At 41.5% G+C, this 18660-nt stretch overlaps 1 protein-coding gene across 2 annotated transcripts in view; it reads right to left on the reverse strand.

Moving 5' to 3' along the window:
* The window catches only part of LOC106644255 (UNC93-like protein), a 49152-nt gene that overhangs the window by 18636 nt on the left and 11856 nt on the right, over window positions 1-18660 (reverse strand). For both annotated transcript variants that reach the window (XM_014359680.2, XM_089598369.1), the window contains exons 2-3: window positions 12320-13125; window positions 8061-8283 (exon numbers count right to left, since the gene is read on the reverse strand). In XM_014359680.2, the coding sequence (XP_014215166.2) occupies window positions 8061-8283; window positions 12320-13106 (1010 nt within the window). In that variant the 5' untranslated portion in view covers window positions 13107-13125. The remainder of the gene's footprint in view (window positions 1-8060; window positions 8284-12319; window positions 13126-18660) is intronic.

The following is an 18660-nucleotide window of genomic DNA, read 5'->3' on the forward strand; positions in this document are numbered from 1 at the left end:
GAATTGAGCTCCTCTTCTCTGTGGTCAATCAATCGCCCCTTCCCCTTTTGTCCCTCTAAATCTCTTGAACCGAGAGATCTCTGCATCCAATGACTATAATGTATATTGGCACACGCATGTCTCACCTGTGTGATATTCTATAATACCTTTGTGCAAACTAAATGAGTTCAACTCCCTCCAGGGCAACTAGTACATATTATATATATAACTGTGATGATTATTGAATGAGAGAGAGAAATAAAGTACCGGTCGATACACCCCGTGTGAATTGTGCGCCTCTGTGCAATAAAGCGCGTCGCCGTAAAAAAAAAAAAAAAAAAAAAAAAAAAAAAACCCGTGCAATAATTTCCACTCTTGAAACCCTGTGCTATACACCTATATATGGAGTACGAAAAGTTACAGAGAGCAGGACTCGGGTGCTATACGTATACACAATGTACATACGATCGCGGAAGAGGAGAAAGAGGAGGAGGAAAGTGCGTTACTCCCAAAGCCACGGGAGGGGGGGGGGAGTCGGGCCCAGGGAGATAACAATAGAGAGACAATGTGCTGGCCGGGCTTAATGAGTGGGCGATGACCCTCCTCCTCCTCCTCCTCCACGAGCGCAAAAAACCCGGCCGACGGCATTCCAAAGAACACGTTTGCCCGCTGCTGAGCGCTCTCCTCCCCGGGGGTCGTCACCTCTATACAATTTACAATAACTCTATATATATGTGTATATATGTACTATATGTGTATCGTTATCGTTATCGCTCGTTTAATGTGTGGGCGCGTGCCTGTCCGCGAGTGGTACTATCACGCTCATTGATATACACGTTGTCCTCTCCGGGCTACACAAGGGGCTGGGGCGATAAAAAACAAAATTTCGTACGCGCATCACTTGCACGCGGGTACATGTGATTGTAAAATAACAGCACCGTGTATACCCGTAGGAGGTACCTTGCAAGTTCGCATGGAGCTTTCGATCGACAGCTCTCAGAGCTACGCGACGCTTTAACTTAGCACTTTAGCGATGTTTTTTTTTTTTCTTGTTTTTTTCCCCCTTCAAAAGTTGGATAGGGCGGGAATTTACGTCGCTCCGCTGTTTTGGTGGAAAAAAGGTGTGCCCAAAACTCGCGGCCAAATGTACCTTGGATCTGGCCGGGTGCCCGAGACACCCCGCCAAAGGATGATAACACACGACTCGGATGATGCAGTGCAGTCGCGCACAGAGAGTAAGGACTTTTTCCACGCGCGTGCGCTTCCGGGGATGATTGATTTTTCGGGATACTTTTTTCTCGAGACAATCGTATCGTAAATTCACAATATTTTCAACCCGGCACTCCAAAAATAGTGTAAATGACGCTTCAACCGCGTAAATGATCCACGAAATAAAACCACACTCGTTTGAGTCGGCGCGCGTGGTCGTATACGACAGAGCTTTTACCTCTCTCTGTGCTTGTGCCCCTAAATCTCATTAACCCCTGCAAAGTATACGTACACGTTGTGTATCGGTATATATATATATACTTACGCCTCGATTTGCTAAAACAAAAGACCAAAGGGGCGACAAGAGCCAGGAGTGTACAGACTCTAGTAGCAAACGGCAAATTCGCGATTCCCCCACAACCCCGGCCATCAAGTGCTCTTGGAGTGCAAAACTAAGTTAGTGCGAGTATTATGCTTGCGGAAGCCTCGAAACGTTGTTGCAGAAAAGGATGACAAACATTATATTATATATAGGTACGCGGTGTACACAATTACGGGAGTTTTCGTTACAAGACGACCGCGTGCTGTTTTACCCGAGTTTTTGAAACGTTTGCGCATCCGAAACTTCCAGCAGAACGTAAGAGAGAGAGAGAGAGAGAGAGAGAGGGAAGGAGAGTAAGGCAACGAAGCTCGAATCAACGTTTGGAAACTAAAGCGATACATTTCCGTCGTTGTATAGCAGTGAAGTGCACTCGGTATACGCAGTGTACCTTTGGGATTTGGGAGTAACCGTACCTACCTCTCTCTCTCTCTAGATAGCTAGATAGCTTTTTTTTCTCCCCCATCGTACAGGTAGATATGTGCATACAGCACCGAAAAAATGGCACTTTCGCGAAAATTCCAAGGTCGATGGATGGGAAAATATAGTCCCCGGAGAAAAGTGCCTGCAGGTAATAGATACATACCACCGTATACAGGAGAGGATGAGATGCATGCAGAGGACGTGTAATATATATATATATATATATATATATATATATATATATATATATACGTAGTACAGCATCAGCCTTGCAAGGCCGTCGAGTGAGCGGTTTTATCTCTCTCTCTCTTTTTTCCCACATGTGTGTGTGTCGCAAGTCTGAAGGGGGCCTCGAGAGATCGAGTGCAATGCCTCCGCGCGTCTCTGCACGATGATAAATATTATATGGCGTGCAGTCGGGCTGTTGATCTGTTCGTACGTGTACGTACGTGCAAGCAGTACTTGGGGGGAAAAAAAAAGAAAATGAAAAATAGGCACGCGATACGGATGAGCGGGCTTTATGACGAGTACGTATGTTATACATTTAGTGGTGGAAAGCAATTTTTACGCGCATGGAAGCTCGATTGATCGAGATTTTTTTTTTTGGGGGGGGGGGGGCTATAAGGTAGGTATATCTAAAAGTACTTTCACCTCGTCTAGGCCTAAAAATAACATGTTTGTCTTCAAGTAAAAATTGTTTTGGAGTTAGCATGAGTTTTGTTGGTGCAGTGGTATAATAATGGTCGACTCGTCATTGTTGCATCCTCGTGAAACGGTATAGCGCGAAAATCATCCTTACGCAACTACGTGTCTCGCAATATTTTTTTTTTTTTCTTTTTTCTTTTTTTTCTCACCGAAATCCCGGGAAACAATGGCCGCGGAAAAATCTAGTCCATCATCTAAAAATACATCCGTACGTACGGTAATGATAAATGGTTATATCCCCCACTCTACACACCTGTGTATGCGCTCTTCGGAGACAAATGCGCAAAGCAAAGTATAAAGTTATGTACTTATAGGCATCGGGTATATCAATTATATATTTATAGCAAACAAATAATTAGCTATAGCCATTGCAAAGGACGGGAGACACAAGTTGAAATGAGAATACGAAAGTGTATACATCGTCTGTAACCTTGACTTTATAATGTATCACCCATCATATATACGTACTGCACAAATAACGATAAAGGCACATGTGTGTGTGTGTGTGAATCCTCCTTTGATACTGCACACGTCGTATGGCCGTGGACATACTTAATTTGCGTTACGTTCACGCAATAATTATGATGATGATGATGGTTGTACGTAAGTTCCGTATTGTACACTTTGAAGCACAGTACTCGTGCATCTTCCGGCACTCGATAGCCGATCTCTATACCATTTTTTTTTTTTTTTTTACATAAGTGATGCACTAAAAAAAAAAAAAAAAAAAAAAAAAAAAATGTATCGAGCAACGAAAATAAGCACTGCAAGTGTAGGGAATCTTGTTAATCACGAGTCTGAGCGCAAAGGACGAACGGCAGCCCGTCACTTTGTGACTAATTGTGACATACGTACAACACACGTATAGCAAGCCAAATCATCGTTTCCGTAGGCAATTAACGTGTACGAATTAATCGGCTTCCGATCCCCGTATGTGCAAAACCAGTGACTCAGTGTGACTCGCAAAAAAAAAAGCGCTCGATAAAAGTCTCCTTCCGAACGCGCACACGTTTATACTATCAATTTCAATATGCTTAAGGTTGCCTCTTGTTCCGATAAACAAATAAAGACGACCGATGCAAATCAATTTTTTATTTTACTTCTACGGGGGTGGAGGGTCTCGTGTTCTCCGCAATACAGTAATTTGCGCATGTAAAAACTTTTTTACGGTATTGGAAAATGAGCCTTGCCTTTTATGATTTTTTGTTCTACTGTTTGTTCTGCCTTTTAATTATTTTAGCTGTAACACGAGTAGTCGGAGGAAGGGGGTTTAATATTTTTTTAAGTAATAAAAATCCGTACATACGCGATGTTTAACGTAATATTTTTTTTCAATTATCGTAAAGATGTTGTTTTTTTTTCCTTTACTTTTATTTTACCCACCGTTTGGGACATAAAAATGTAAAGTAAATTGTTGCCCGTGCCAGTTAATGCCAAGATAATTGTTTATACTCGCTGGTAATAGCACGCGTTGTTTCTTAATAATATTTTTGTTATGATATTCATTAACTCTTTTTTTCTTCGTTACACGCATGAAAATTGAAGACCAGCTATTTTTTTTTTTTTACTTAACGCGCGCAACGACCTTCGCATCTTTTTTTCTCGCTCTCGACAAAGTAGAACAAAATAATGTACATGCGAGTGATTGCAGTTCTATTTTTCTCGAATTTACAAAAATTTCTTGAAAATCTATCGTTGCTTGATTGCACATATTATTCTACGAAAATTGTTCGCTCGATACTCTCACTGAGATTTTTCGTCCACAATGCAACACTACCTAATTATACATCCATCCTCGGCGACACATTATTCTTCACGAGCGTATATTTTATTCGTGTCTCCCGCACTTACACCAGCCCACACACACACACACACACACAAGCATGTTATACCGGAAAGAGACGGTGCAAGAATTTGGGTAGACGCCGTTGACGTGATAATAATACGTTATTTATACCATGTATATTTCCTCCATTTATCTATATATTACGCGTGTTTGTAGTGCTTCCACGTAAGCATACGCCCACAACAAATAATATATTGCGTCGGTCCACGAATTTCTATCGCAATTGCAGCCATGTACACATATATTACATACATGAGAAAATAGTGCAGAATCAAAGGATAATCAGCCACCAATAGCTCGATTACCGGCAAATATTTCAAATCACAAGACAACGGAATAGTCAACAGACGAAACAAAAGGGACTGAAAAATGTTCGGACTATCAACTAATAATGACAACGACTATTTTTTATTGGGCCCTTTTGATTTTGCTATCCATACGAATGTGCCTGTAATACGTTATATTGAAACGTACGGTGACATTTTTTTTTTTTTTTTTTTTTTTTTTTTCGTCAATGCAATCTTTCCCAACGACCTTGGCGACGTTCTTTGCTAATAATCATCCACTGAACGTGGACTCTTGCGTTTCTTCGTTTCGAAAAACAAAGGGGAATCACACGGACGATCGTATACCTGTACGTGCACATGCAGAAAAAAAAATTAATCTCCCATCACCATCCGATCGGCTGCAGCAGTAGGTGTACCTATTGCGCAACGGCACGTCGGATGTGCGTTATTTTGTAATCACGCCCGCGGTGCTTTTAAAAATCACGATGTTCCATTGCGCGAGGCCCCGGAGGTACGACCCATCACAACTGTATTTAAATACGCGAAATTCGTTGCAAAAATCCTTTTTTGGATACATTTAGACTTTTAAGTGGGAAGGCGAAAAATTAAATTTACTCTCGATTGTATCGTTCACGTGTACTTTACAATATGAGGGTGATCGATTGTCCGTAAATGCTCGCTTTATTATTTATTTTTACCAAGCAAAGGTTTTTATGGTGCTCCATTGTGTCAAGGAAAAATGCATCAAGAAAATAATTAACAGAGTAGTTCCAAGTGAATGAGATTATAATTATTTTCTCATTTTAAGAAGATATTTGTTTCAAGTAACATAATAATCGTAACTTAAAAAAGTAATATCTTGTTTCAAAAAAATACATTTACTTAGTACTATTCTACAGTTAATATTTTCTTAGTTCTAAGAATTTTTATTTTTCAGTCTTAGAACGCTGCAATTATTTTTACGGCACGTTAACAAATGTGTTCACGGATAACGGTTTAATTTTCACTAAAATTTTAATCCATTATCTAGGCAAAAAAGATTTTTTTTTAATTATTTCTTGCTACACGGTACATAAATATTTATCATAAATTTAATTTAGTAAACTTTACAATAAAATTCGTAATTTAGTTTATAAATGATGATAAGAAAAATCGTCTTTCAAATAATTGTTAAAAAATCAATAAAGTAATAGCGACCAAATCTGGCTACGTACCGTAAAACGTATAAGCCAACGATAAATCGAAAGGTACATTTGTTTGTTTATATTTGCAAAATACACAACACTTGGATGTTTTTTCAATCGAAAAACATGGTGCGATCAGTTTGATAAACATGTGTTCCACTAACGAGAAAAAAAAAAAAAAAAAAAAAAAAAGAGCGAACACGAAGCAGAGCAGGAAGAAAATTGGTACGTCAGTGCGCATAATGGTCGATCAATCAAAATTTAATTTACGGTAGTAAGCAAAAAGAGCCAAACTACACAAAACCGTTGTAGTTATTATCGCGAAATAAAGTGAAGTCAGGGAAAAAACATGCGATCGTAAAAAAAAAAAAAAAAAAAAAAAAAAAAAAAAAAAAAAAAAAAACATTTTCGCAATCGAACAAGCGAAATGATATAGGCAGTAATGATAGAGTCCGCGATTTTCCACCTGAATCGATATCACACTGTTTTTATATTTTATATGAGTCACACAGTTGCTTCCATACCGATATACACTCGAGCTTCCACTATCGCGTGCAGACGATCGATCACTGCCTCGCAGCTTCGCGCTCACTTATCTCCCCATCTACGTACGATCGACTGTTCCTCTTCATCATTGAAATGTTCTTTCGCGTGCAATCAGCACGTGATTAATTTCCACTGCCGATTTGTCGACACGAGTGAACTTCGATGCGCGATAATTAATTTCAAAGTGCAATCGATTGTTTCAACAGCTTTTTCTGTTTTTTTTTTTCCTTCCTTTTTTTGCATTCTATCTATTTATAACCAAGATTCTTTCGCGATAGTTTGACACCCCCTGGAAGTCTCACTCGAGTCTCAATAATATCATTACCGCAAAACAAAGCCAGAGAGAGGATGATTCATCTAGGGACGATAAATTAAAGTCGAAAGTTGCGACGAAAGAGCCTACAAATACACACGATGGCAGTACGGGAGCAAAGGAATCGTTACGTCGAACCGGATAACCTACTTTTTTTTCTTTAATTTTACGCTCCTTCGTTCACTTGGAGCCAAATGAATTTTGTCGGGGAACTTGGCTGATGGATCGATCCTAAATAAACAGCAGCTACGTGTTGCCAAGTTGGCTCGAGGAAGGATATCATTACGAAAGTTTGCGCGTAGACACGGGGGCTGATGTAAAATTAGCAGAGCCGAAATTTGCTGTGGCTGTCTTGGGTGCGCAGAAATGCGAAAAAATAAAAAAAGAATAAAATTAATCACCACAGCCCTAGTCGACGATCCGTGGCTTGATGGAGGGGAAAAAATCAGGTCCCAACGGAGGAAGGATCAATTAGGAGCGACTACGCCGAGTTAAGTATACGGTGTGCGATCGTAGGGGCCGTATATAGTCCATTGTCCAGAGATCGGAAGGATTACATGTGTATCATAGCCGCGCATTGGCTCAACTCTTATTATTACGTATGCACCGATCCAAAGAGTATACTCTCGTAATGAGATTTTGCCTTCCGCTTTTGTCCGGAAAGAGGGGATTGATGTACTCGCGAATTAAATGCCGATTGGTACTCTGTGGATGCCGCGTTTAGGGTTTACTGGCGCATTAACTACGACAAACATATATGTGTATATGTATTGCGCAAGTCTCGGGATCTTTCGGAAGAGCCGTTCATATTTTTTTTTATTTTCATGCGCGAGCTCGTTTCGATGTAACGATGATTTCAGACTGCGGAGAAATAATGAGGTTTGCGGTGCGTAGCGCGGGTGTGATATAACGGGGTCTCGTTACATGCGCTGTTGGTAAAACAAAATGGCTCATTTTATGTAAGTCGGAGAGAGAGAGAAAAAACTTGCGTGTTTAGCGTAAAAAATTAAGTATGGGCATAAAAAGTGATGAACCAATCTTGCTCGGGATAATCGTATGGGATAATTGTTGAAGGAAAAAAAGGCTTCCATCGCGCGATGAGAAAAAAAAAAAAAAAAAAACTCCCATGTCTCTGTTATTAGGTACGTGGTATCGAAGAAAGAAAAAAATGAAACAAAGTAGCTCTTACCTGGAGAGTGGGTCGACGAAGAGGGCGACGATGAGGACGGCAACGATGACACAGGTGAGGTAGATGGCCGATATCTCGTAGATCTCCGACTCGGGTGGCCTGTACAGGCTGTCGTAGCCGCCGTTCCCGATGATGCAAAAATTGGCCCCGCACTTGCTGACCTTCCTCGAGACGACGCTGCTGTTCGAGCTCGTGCTCTTTCCAAACTCGCCCTCGCTCAGCACTGCGAATGTCACATTTACCCTACTTTTACTCTATTTGGCTGTTAAACCCACGACATCGCTTTTGTAATTCACTGAATCACAAAAATTAAACGTCAAAGTAACATAAATTTTTTGGGTCTTTTTACATAAAATATTATTGATAAATACCCAAATTTATTTTGTATGATAATAGTTGGCATAGGTATAAAATAGGTACACCTGTTTCATTGTAAACAGATTTCGAACGGTATGGCAACGAAATATTGAGATCAAAGTTACATTGTTACGCGTTAGCTAGAAATTTTGTTCCTATACGCACGTCGATCAAGACTACAAGCAGCGACCTTCGGTATACACTCGTACGTGTAAGTGCCTTCTCGACCAAACGTCGTTGCAGCTGAACAAACCCGATGGCGTCTTCGTGTCACGATTTAACGCTATGTATCACTCGTTGAATTATTCCGACTGTCCCCTTTTCCCTGTAAGTGTGGCACTTTGTGTGAAAATAAATAGTTACGTCCGGGCCGAGTACGGAGAGGAAGCGTGTCGAAATTACCGGTTTTAAGGCACAACCGAGTTTTAATTGGTTTTACAGAAAGAGAGAGGGAGAGAGAGAAGATGAAGGTGAACGATGACGCAATTGGTGCCTTGGATAGACGCGAGACCTTCGGCTCTGGGAACCTCTGAGCGCGCGTTTGCATGAACGTTAGCCGGGAAAATTGTAACAAGCTGCAGTGGTAGCGATCGGTTATTCTTGAGAAATGCCGGAAAAAATCGGTATGACGGCGCCAGGTTTTTTCGAGTGTCAAACAAAATCCGAGTGATCAATAATCGTTAGATTTGGGTATTTTGTGTCTAAACGCTCTGACAAATTTTTTTTTCTAAAAATGTAATACACCGGTGTGTCTGGCAATTTTTTTTTCTGCTCCTAGATACAATACGTTACGTGCTTTTTTAAATAGATTTTTCGTACATTTTTTTCTCTCTCAACATAGTCACGACCTAATGGTTTTTTTGGGGAAAAAAAAAAGAAACTGTGTTCTCTTCATGGTATTTTCTAGTAAAAAAGTTCATACAAAATATTTGAAAGAGTACAAGTGCCCAAACTTTGTTGCAATCGTTACTTCGGTGTAGATACTCAGAAAAATTAAAAGCTGTAAAAAAAGAGGTTTCGAGTTCGTCATTTCGTTAACTGGAGCATGTAGGTCCCGTGGTTTTCCAAAGTTTTATCGGTAAAGTCTACCATGTACAGCTCCCGCAGTTGTATTGCACAAGTAACTTTGCTCGGGAACAACTGTAACCCACTAAAAAAAAAAAAAAAAAAAAAAAAAAAAGCAAACACGCCCAAACTATTAATATTCATCGCGTGGGCGCCCACTCGTGTTACGCGCGTGCATGTACCGAGTCTTGCCGATGTTTGCCAAAACTGCTTTCCCCACCGATACGACTTCGGATGTTTTCATCCGTAAGATTCATTCGTCTTGAAAACCAGATTTACTTCCTCGACCTGGAAAGACTGTGTTACAGCTTGTTCGACAAGCCAGCACTGGGAAAAAAAAAAAAAAAAGTTAGCCATTTGTTTTTCTCGCTCGCCTTATCGCACCGGCTCGAGACTTCTTATCTCCCGACGCGCATACGCGAAGCTTCTGAAACTTATTTTTTCCAGCGCGTCTGTGCAGTTGTGCAACCAAGACGAGGGTCATATCCTTAATTCGGGTCATCGGGTTATTGGCAGGTGGTGCTTTGGTGGAAGAACGAATGAAGGAAAATTTCTCCCCCTCAGAATTTACGAGGATTTATAATCAATTACAAAGCAACTTTTTTTCAAATCTAGTATATTTCCATTCGTCTTCTTGCGATGGAGATCATATACAATTTGTACTGTTGCAGTTGGCTCCCTCAATGTTTAAAATTACCGTAAATCAAAAGCACGGCATTTTTCGTGTCAACGTTGCAAAGCTCAGTTAAAAAAAAAAAAAAAAAAAAAAAAGACGTCAACAGAATATTCCCGGAAGAACAAGTTCTTTTGGCAAATCAGAAAGAAATTCACACGCACTCGTAAATTATCTTCAAGTCCTTTTTACACGCGTACAATTAAAATGCACATAATACATACCGATCCTCCAAAAAGCGACAACACGATCTCGATTTGGCGCCTTTGAATGATAATAAATTTGTGTCCACCTTGAGTCACATTCATCCCGAATTACACTCGAATGAAAATCTACATACAGTATTTTCCAATTCCACTCGATGATCGAGTTGATTTAATTGTCCGCCTACTTTGCTATTCATCAGATAAATTCAAAAGCTTCTGTCTTGTTGGTTTTGTTTATAGCAGCGATTAAATTTGTTTTCAGTAAACACGCGTTTCCAATTATACACGAGCTCAATAACGCAAACACTTTTATTTACCTCTTATCCGTCGCGACCAGTACTTTGATCGTAAAAAAAAAAAAAAAAAAAAAAAAAAATTACACCCACTCCATCCGAACACAACTTTTCACAAAGACAGCAGAAAAAAGTTAAATCGTTCCGCGATGAGCTTTAGAAAACTGAGCGGGTAAGCAGAATGTAGGGGGGGGGGTCTGCAGGTGATACCCTCAATGCAATTTCACGGGACGCCACGCAGCGTACGAAACGTCAAAATGGATTTCCAATGGTATACCAACTAAGGCTCTTAGCCTCCCCTAACAGAGCTCACCCTCTGACCCCCTTGCGACGTAGCGAAGCTCATCCCAACGAGATTATCCCTCGTGCGCGATAGATCTTTGAAATGAAAAATGAAAAAAAAAAGAAACCATTGCTCGCGTAGAAAAATACCGAATAGCATCCTCGCTCGAACGCGACGGTCCGAGCAAGTATATAATACACGAGGGAATAACAGTACTCTCGAAACGGGATAGGATTTTCCGGTCGTAGCTTTTTTTCCCAAGCACTAGATCACGCGTGCACGCGACCATGTTAATTCAACGCAACGGCTAAATTAAATTATTAAATCTCGACGACACGACGCGTCGGCCGAGCTGCACCGCAAACGCCACGTTATACCCTCCAAAGTGCAACGTATCCATCTCCTGTTCGTGGGTTACAAACTGGCGTTTATGACGCAGAAACCGAGACACTACTCGTGTCACGGTTCGTTTAATTTTCGGGAGGTATCCATTCGTACCCCGTATACACCCTGCAGTTGCAAGTCAGTGGCGCGCGGCCCAGCAGCGTCTGACCGCACGCGGACTCGTTCTACTGCGGCTGTGTGTGGCGGAGCTTTGCGCTCGTATATATTATGTTTATGTCGTGGCGGCGGGGACACTTTAGCCGCTCGTCTAGAACCACATGTTTCTTACGGCGTATCGGTCAACAAGTTAGTTCATTTACATTAGTTTATAATTATATAGATGTGTTTTTTACTGCATTTTAATAAATCTATAAAAATAAAAAATAAAACATTTTTCCTTTCTTTTTTTGTTAAATAGGAGGAAATTGACAATATTAGTAGCATCAATGAACCAAATTGGACGGTTAACGTAAATGTGGTTATGCATCGAAGTAGTATTGAAAACAAAAAAAGGAATCTTATAAGCGGATACCGTTTCATATATACAGAACAATGTAGTTAACGTCTTTGCGCAGCGGAGCGCGAAAAGAAGAAGTTTTGTCGAACCGCTGAAAGGCAATCGCGCAGGCGATGGATTTACGATCATGTTTTTTTTGTCTTCCACTTTTAATTTTCCATCCAACGGAAAAAAAAAAAAAAAAAAAAAAAAAAAAAACAGAATTAGTTGTTGTTGGCTGCCAAAGCGAGAATCACTTTATTTTACAGTCAACGCGTACGCTATACGAGTCTCCTGCGGGGAGATGCATGTATAATTTAACTGCGCATTACAACGAGCACCGATACCGATCCGAGCAACAAGCGGCAGATCGGCAGGACCGACAAGCCGACGAGGCGCCAGTTCGGCGACTAGAGATACATAAATATACCCAACATATATTTTTGCTTGTTTTTGTATACTCTCTGTCGAGGGATGGACGCGTGTAGTATAGCAAACTCACCAAGCGAGGAGATGAGGTTGCCCCAGAGCTCGGCCGTCTGCCAGGCAAGGAAGAAAAAGCCAAAGAACCGGACGACTATCGCGTCGGCCGGCTCGTCGGTGAGTTTGGCGTAGACACCCCCGCATTGGGTGAGGTAGGTGGCCTTGGCGGCCCACATGGGGGCGGCCCCGAGGCCGAGGAGCACACCGGCGGGCACGAGGGTGTAGAACCTGGGATAGAACTGCAGGCCGATGTACGGGGCGTAGCAGAGCATGGAGAGGCAGAGGGTCCACTTGACGGTGAGCCTCTTGATGACGAACGTGGGAACGAAGATGCAGCTGAGGACGAGGGCCGCGTAGATGGCCGAGAGGGACACGGTGCCGAGGCCGTCGCTCGCGTTTATCGACGATTGGAGATTCGCCGTGCCCTGGAACGCGGTGAATTGGACCATAAAGGCCACCGAGACCGTTCCAATGTTCTTGAGGATCCGCCACTTTTCGCTTCGCGACAGCTCAAACTTCCGCGATTGGCCGTCATCCTCGGGCAGGTGGGGTGGCTTTTGCGGCTCGGGGGGCAGACCGTCCGTGCCGTCGTCCTTGTAGCCCTTGTTGCGGTACCCGACGTTGCTCACCGCCGTCGTGCCCATGTAACCCGTCGTGTTGTTCGGCGACGCGGGGCTGTTGTTGTTGCCACTGCTATGATGGTGGTGATGGTGGTGATGTGGATAGTGCTGTTGGCCACCCCCACCGCCTCCCCCGTCACCCGAGCCGATCTTCTTGTTGGACATGCTGCTGTTGTCTGTCACCATTCCGCCCTTTGGGGACTACCTGTTGGATCATTATTATTATTTATTTTTTTATTTATTTATTTATTTATTTTTTTTTAATACATTCCTAACACTACATTACGTTTTGCATTTATTTGCTTGACTTTTGTGCGAATCGAGTTACACGTAATATATAACATATGGCTAGGCCCCCTATAAAGATCTTGAGGATTAATTTTGCACTTCGAGGGTTGTAAGTTGGGCGAGAGTTGCGGCTTATGATGCTTCAGTTTGTCCAAAGTCTACGGGAGAACAGTGAAAGACGTCAACGGTTGTTCTGGTGTACCTATCCTTTCGAAAAGTTGGTCGAGGCTCGGTTACGCCAACGACGCTTCGATGGTCTCCCGTGGCACGAAATTTCATCTCTCTATGTTCGAGGAAACTCGACCCAAAGGTGAATTATTGGTTTTTGCATTTAAAAACGGGGGAAGCCACTACGGTCGTGCTTACGTCATAATATATTACTTGTACGTGCTTGGAGTCCTTTTTTTCGCACATTATGGTCTGTCTTTTTTTTCCGGTTCCACCACATTGAACACGAAATGGTAACGGAAAAGGCGATGCGATAAGTGGAGTGCGAAATATTTCTTTCAATGCGACCTTTTTGCAATAAATTTTTTTTGGTCCAGCAATACAGAGCGCATTACCGGATACTTATTATATTTCCTTTTTTTTCCATGGAGTGAATAAGTGACGCGAAAAAAGTGATAATCCCACGAGGTAATTTCGTTCAAAACTTTTACCGTAAAGTTCCATCACCACCCGTCAATCGATCCATGAACTCGGTTATACAGCTTTCCTGCTTTCAGTCGATTCGAATCACAGTATGAGGTAATTTCACGCCCGATAATGTATTCACGGATATGAAACCTTACGATGTTAATCGATAAGCCGATAAGTTGTATTTTTTACTATTTTACGTGAATAAAAAAATCTTTGGTCATCCAAGTGTGTATTTAAAACAAAAAAATCGCATGTTAGGAGTATTTATACATCAACCGAATCGGTGGTGCATTAACTGAACCTTTAAACGTTTAATTGAAAAAAATCAACACAAAAAGGCTGTTGAGTGCAATGTGTTGCATCCTGCATAGCTTTTCTGGGTTAATTTTGCCGTTAAAAATTATACAATCCCATGCATACAATGAACTAGTTAATCCGATCGTTATTCAAATATCAATTTTATAAAAGTATTTGAGAAAATCTCCTACATTAAGGTGTAAATGGAAAAAAAATACATTTTATTTAGTTTTTCACACTAACGCGTTGACGGAGAATTTATTGTTCACTCGCATCGCGATCGAACGATGCCTCGGTGTTCCTCCGTTTTTATTATCGTGAAAACGTGCCTCGTCTCGTGCGATCGCCAACAAATAAAACCACGCACGCAGGTTACGGTTAACGAAATTTTTTTTTTTTTCTTTTCCTTTTTTTTTCGTCAACTTCATTAATTTTTCCACCGCAGCCATCGAGAGGGAGATGCGCACGTCCGAAGTACACAAACACTAAGCCACGAAGCGCACAGTGATACATTTCACATACATCACGTTCGTGCGTACGTGCGAACACATTAATTAACTTGTAATTTCGTATTCGTTACGTGCGCTCGTGCGCGGGTTCTCGCGACGCGATGTATAGGTTGTACGGGCTTTTCGGACCATTTCGAAATTACGGCTAATAATGCGATACACGCGCTTTTTTTTTTAATGTATGGAGCTACGAGAAGTATTGGTTGTGTAACTGGTAAAACATCCAATCTATGTGTTATATCTCATTTCGAGAATTGACAGAAGTATACTGTATATCATTATTATACTGTGTTTCCAAAAGTGTGGACCCTCCAACATCGCCTGATAAATCAAAGTATATAAGACAAAAAAATAACAAAAAGTACGCTTTAACTCTTATTGTCTGTCTCGATGATTCATAAATTTTTTTAAAGTTACGAACAAAAAAAAAATTACAGTTTTTCGAAATCACCTTGACGTAATACATATACGTAGAGGCGAAATGACACATTGTACAGTTTTCGATTGAGTTTCTATAATTTGATTTTGATTACACCAGTGCGCGCTGCAGATGAAACGTGTAGTTGATTATTTCCTCCGATGTATAATTTAGCGGTCGAAGAGAGGAAACGAAAAAAAAAAAAAAAAAAAAAAAAAAAAGGGTAAAAAATAACGCGTTGATTTCCTTAATTGCGAAACCAAGAGTGTAATGCACGCGGGCAATATTTTTGATGGAAAAACGTAAAAATTAGAGAGGTCGAGGTACAGAGACACTGCACAGAGCGTTCTCTGCGAAAATAACACCAAAGTGAGTCTCGCGACCACGGGCAGTAAGTATGAAACCTCTTTTGCCCAATTACTCGAGACACAGCGAGCTCGTAAAATTTTCGTGCACGTTAAAAGAGACCCCAAACTTCTGATGCTAATTTACGGATCATCGAAACTTTGAGGTACAATAAACCGTTAATTGTTGGGCGAGTCATACTCTCGATTTATTTTTTGTTTTCGTAACTTTTCCTTCGTTCGCTACACGCATAGGTTTCTTGTACATTTGCCCGCGTATTTGATTGTACAGGTGAGTGACACAGCTGTCATCGGGTTAAACTCTTGGAAGAAAAAATTATTTACTCCCGTGAACACTTTCAATTGTACTCCGTTATTGAATGGAACAAAAAAAAATTGACTAGTCAATAACGAGACTTTTCGTACAAAAGCGCTTCCTCGGTTACGCAACTTTTCCACCTACTTTGAGGATTACAGCTGATGCCGGGGCTTCGGCTGTTGTGTGTAAACGTACCGCGCACGTGACGTGCACAGCATTGACAATAGGAACGAGCCTTTGATACGAATGAGCAAAATGGAGAGAAAAAAGAAGAAGAAAGAAAGAACACGTGTTCGCACTGCTGTCATTACGTCGCCGTGTAATAGGAAAATACATCACCGAGCGCCACATTTCTTCGTTGTGCATATACCCGAGCGTATACCGCGTATACATGCTGTTGCGCAACGCGACTTGGGTGCACTGCCGATTTGTCGTGCATACTAAGTTTGACGTGTGTATATATATATATACTCACGACCAACAGCTCAATGTAAATAATTGGAAGAAAAAAAAAAAAGAAACAAGAAATAGGAAAAAGTCAATCTCCTATACGCTATTTCCTCCCCCTCACCCTCTCAGCTTCAAACAAATTGGCTTTCCAAACTCCATGTATACGTCCAACTCGGCGAAAATCCAAAGTAAATCCCCGTCCCCGTGAGCGGCGCTGGCACTTGAAAGGGGAGAGGCGACACGACACGGTGTAATCACACCTTGCACACATATACATGTATATACGCAAATGTCCGTGAGACGCATCAATAATGCGATAGCACGCGCCAGTGCTGTATGTGCCGAAGCTGTACTCCGTCACGTGCGTCACCTTCGCTGCCAGAGGCGATTTTTTTCTTCATCCCCAATACGCGTACAGCCCCACTTGGTACACGGGAGTCTGACCGCATGGTATAGGTGTCCATGGTACACTGTGGCTGACGGCATTGATTGTACGGGCGACGGAGCAACAAGTTCAAGGGTTGGGTATTGGGCCTTTTGTTTTTCAGGCAAGTAGATCGATCGGTTGGACGTGGGGTCGCGGGTTTGGATGAAGCACCTAGTTTGGTAACGACTGAGCGCACAGGTTGATTCGGGCCGCGAAACTCATTAGTCGTCGCTGCGATCGAAGAGGCTGAGGAATTCTTTTTTTTTTTTTTTTTTTTTTTTTTCGATCAAAGTGGCTCGAGAGACTGGTAATTATGTGATTCCTCCTATTGAAAAATGTGTCACCGTGTAATTAGCCTCACCAAGGCGAAAAGCACGCGATCCGCCTCTCTTGCACGGTCGTATACGAAAATTGGAATCGCAACAAAAAAAAAAGCGCGCAGTGCCTTAAAACAACTTGGCTTTGTCTTGTGTGCACTCGGTGCAGGTGAAAGAAAACAAATAAAAAAAAAAAAAAAAAAAAAAAATCGCGTACGGAGCACCTTTGTGTGCATATACGGTCACGAGCGTTGCGATAACGCGAGACGTTTATGAAGAAATAAATTTTCCCGATAATACCGGCCAATTAAAAATCTCGTCCGAGTACATAAAATGCCCGTGTATACACGAACGGGGCGACAGTATATAATTTACCGATTAGCATATAAGTTGAAATGTACACGAGATAATTAAAAAGTTTCCACAGCCGAAGAAGAAATATATATATATATATGTATACCGGTTACGGTGTGCGCTGTACAAACGATACATCACAAGTAATGGCGAAAAAAATGCAAATTTGATATTTCATATGGTGTACATTTGGCTAATGGGCTGCCGATTGCGCGTGTGAAATGATGGTTCGTCGACCGGATGGAGTTCCCGTTTCCAGCTGAGACGAGTCATCCGATTTTCTGGGGTCACAACGAGCCTATTGTAATCCTCTATGAGAGAATAAAAAAAATATCTTATACTGCCAGGGGGAGCGCGAGAGTTTACGGCTCGATTTGCTTTTGACGACCTTTAAAGTGTGCCAGTGTGTATGTGTGGCCAATTAAACGCGAGCGCTCGCTTGGGCCGATGATGCGAGCTCCTTGCGTTTCATTTTCCTTTGGACGGCGATGCCGGCAATCGGCACTTGCATGGGTCGCGGCTAGCCTTGTAGTTTTGGATTCGCCACGGTGATAAGCCTGACCATGGCTTTTGCATGAAAATTTTTTTTTTTTTCTTTTCCCCCGGGCAAGTATACGAGCGAAGGTGTTTGCCAAGTGTTGCGGGTCACCTTTCGTCGTCGATGTATTGTTTTTCTAAGCTTTGATGTGGAAAACGAAACGAACATCTATTTTTAAGACATCAAGTATACATAGGTACTGCGCGGGTTTTATTGTCGTCGCGTGACGTAAAAGGCCGCGTGGAGTGTGTTTGCGAGTGGGAAAAAATTGATGTGTCATTTTTTCCTTTGTGATTGCCTTTTCTGTCATTCATTTGAAATTACAACTCGCGCGTATTGTTATATTTGATCTGGAAAACTGAAGAAAAAAAAAAAAAAAAAAAACCGTAAAAACAAAAAATAAATGTGCTGACAGCTCTCCATCGGGGCAATATTGTGTTCCAGGAGTTATTGGGCACCTGTCAATTTAATTTAATTATATTCACGAGTAATTAACACCTTTTTCGCACCTTCAATGTGACAGCGGAGTTTGATGAACACCCTAATCATTTATGATAGGAAAAAAATTGCCACAAATGTAATATGCCTTGGGGTCCTACAGCCTCCCTGTCTTAGTCAGTCGACTGTATGCTGTAATTTATAAAAAAAACAGCTATCACACAATTAAACGTGTCTTTTATATCATAAATCCTATTTGTTAATTGACACGGTAAATAAAATATATTATTGATAAACAGCTTTGATGTAAATGAAAAAGAAAAAAAAATTTAATAAGTTACGTCGCACTGAAGCAAGTGACGACAAGCAGGAGGCAATCGTGACAATCTTTGGACACGACAC

Source organism: Copidosoma floridanum, unplaced genomic scaffold, assembly GCF_036245765.1.
Source record: "Copidosoma floridanum isolate Cflo_tuat_1 unplaced genomic scaffold, Cflo_Japanese_pri ptg000006l, whole genome shotgun sequence".
NCBI classification, from domain to species: Eukaryota; Metazoa; Arthropoda; class Insecta; order Hymenoptera; family Encyrtidae; genus Copidosoma; species Copidosoma floridanum.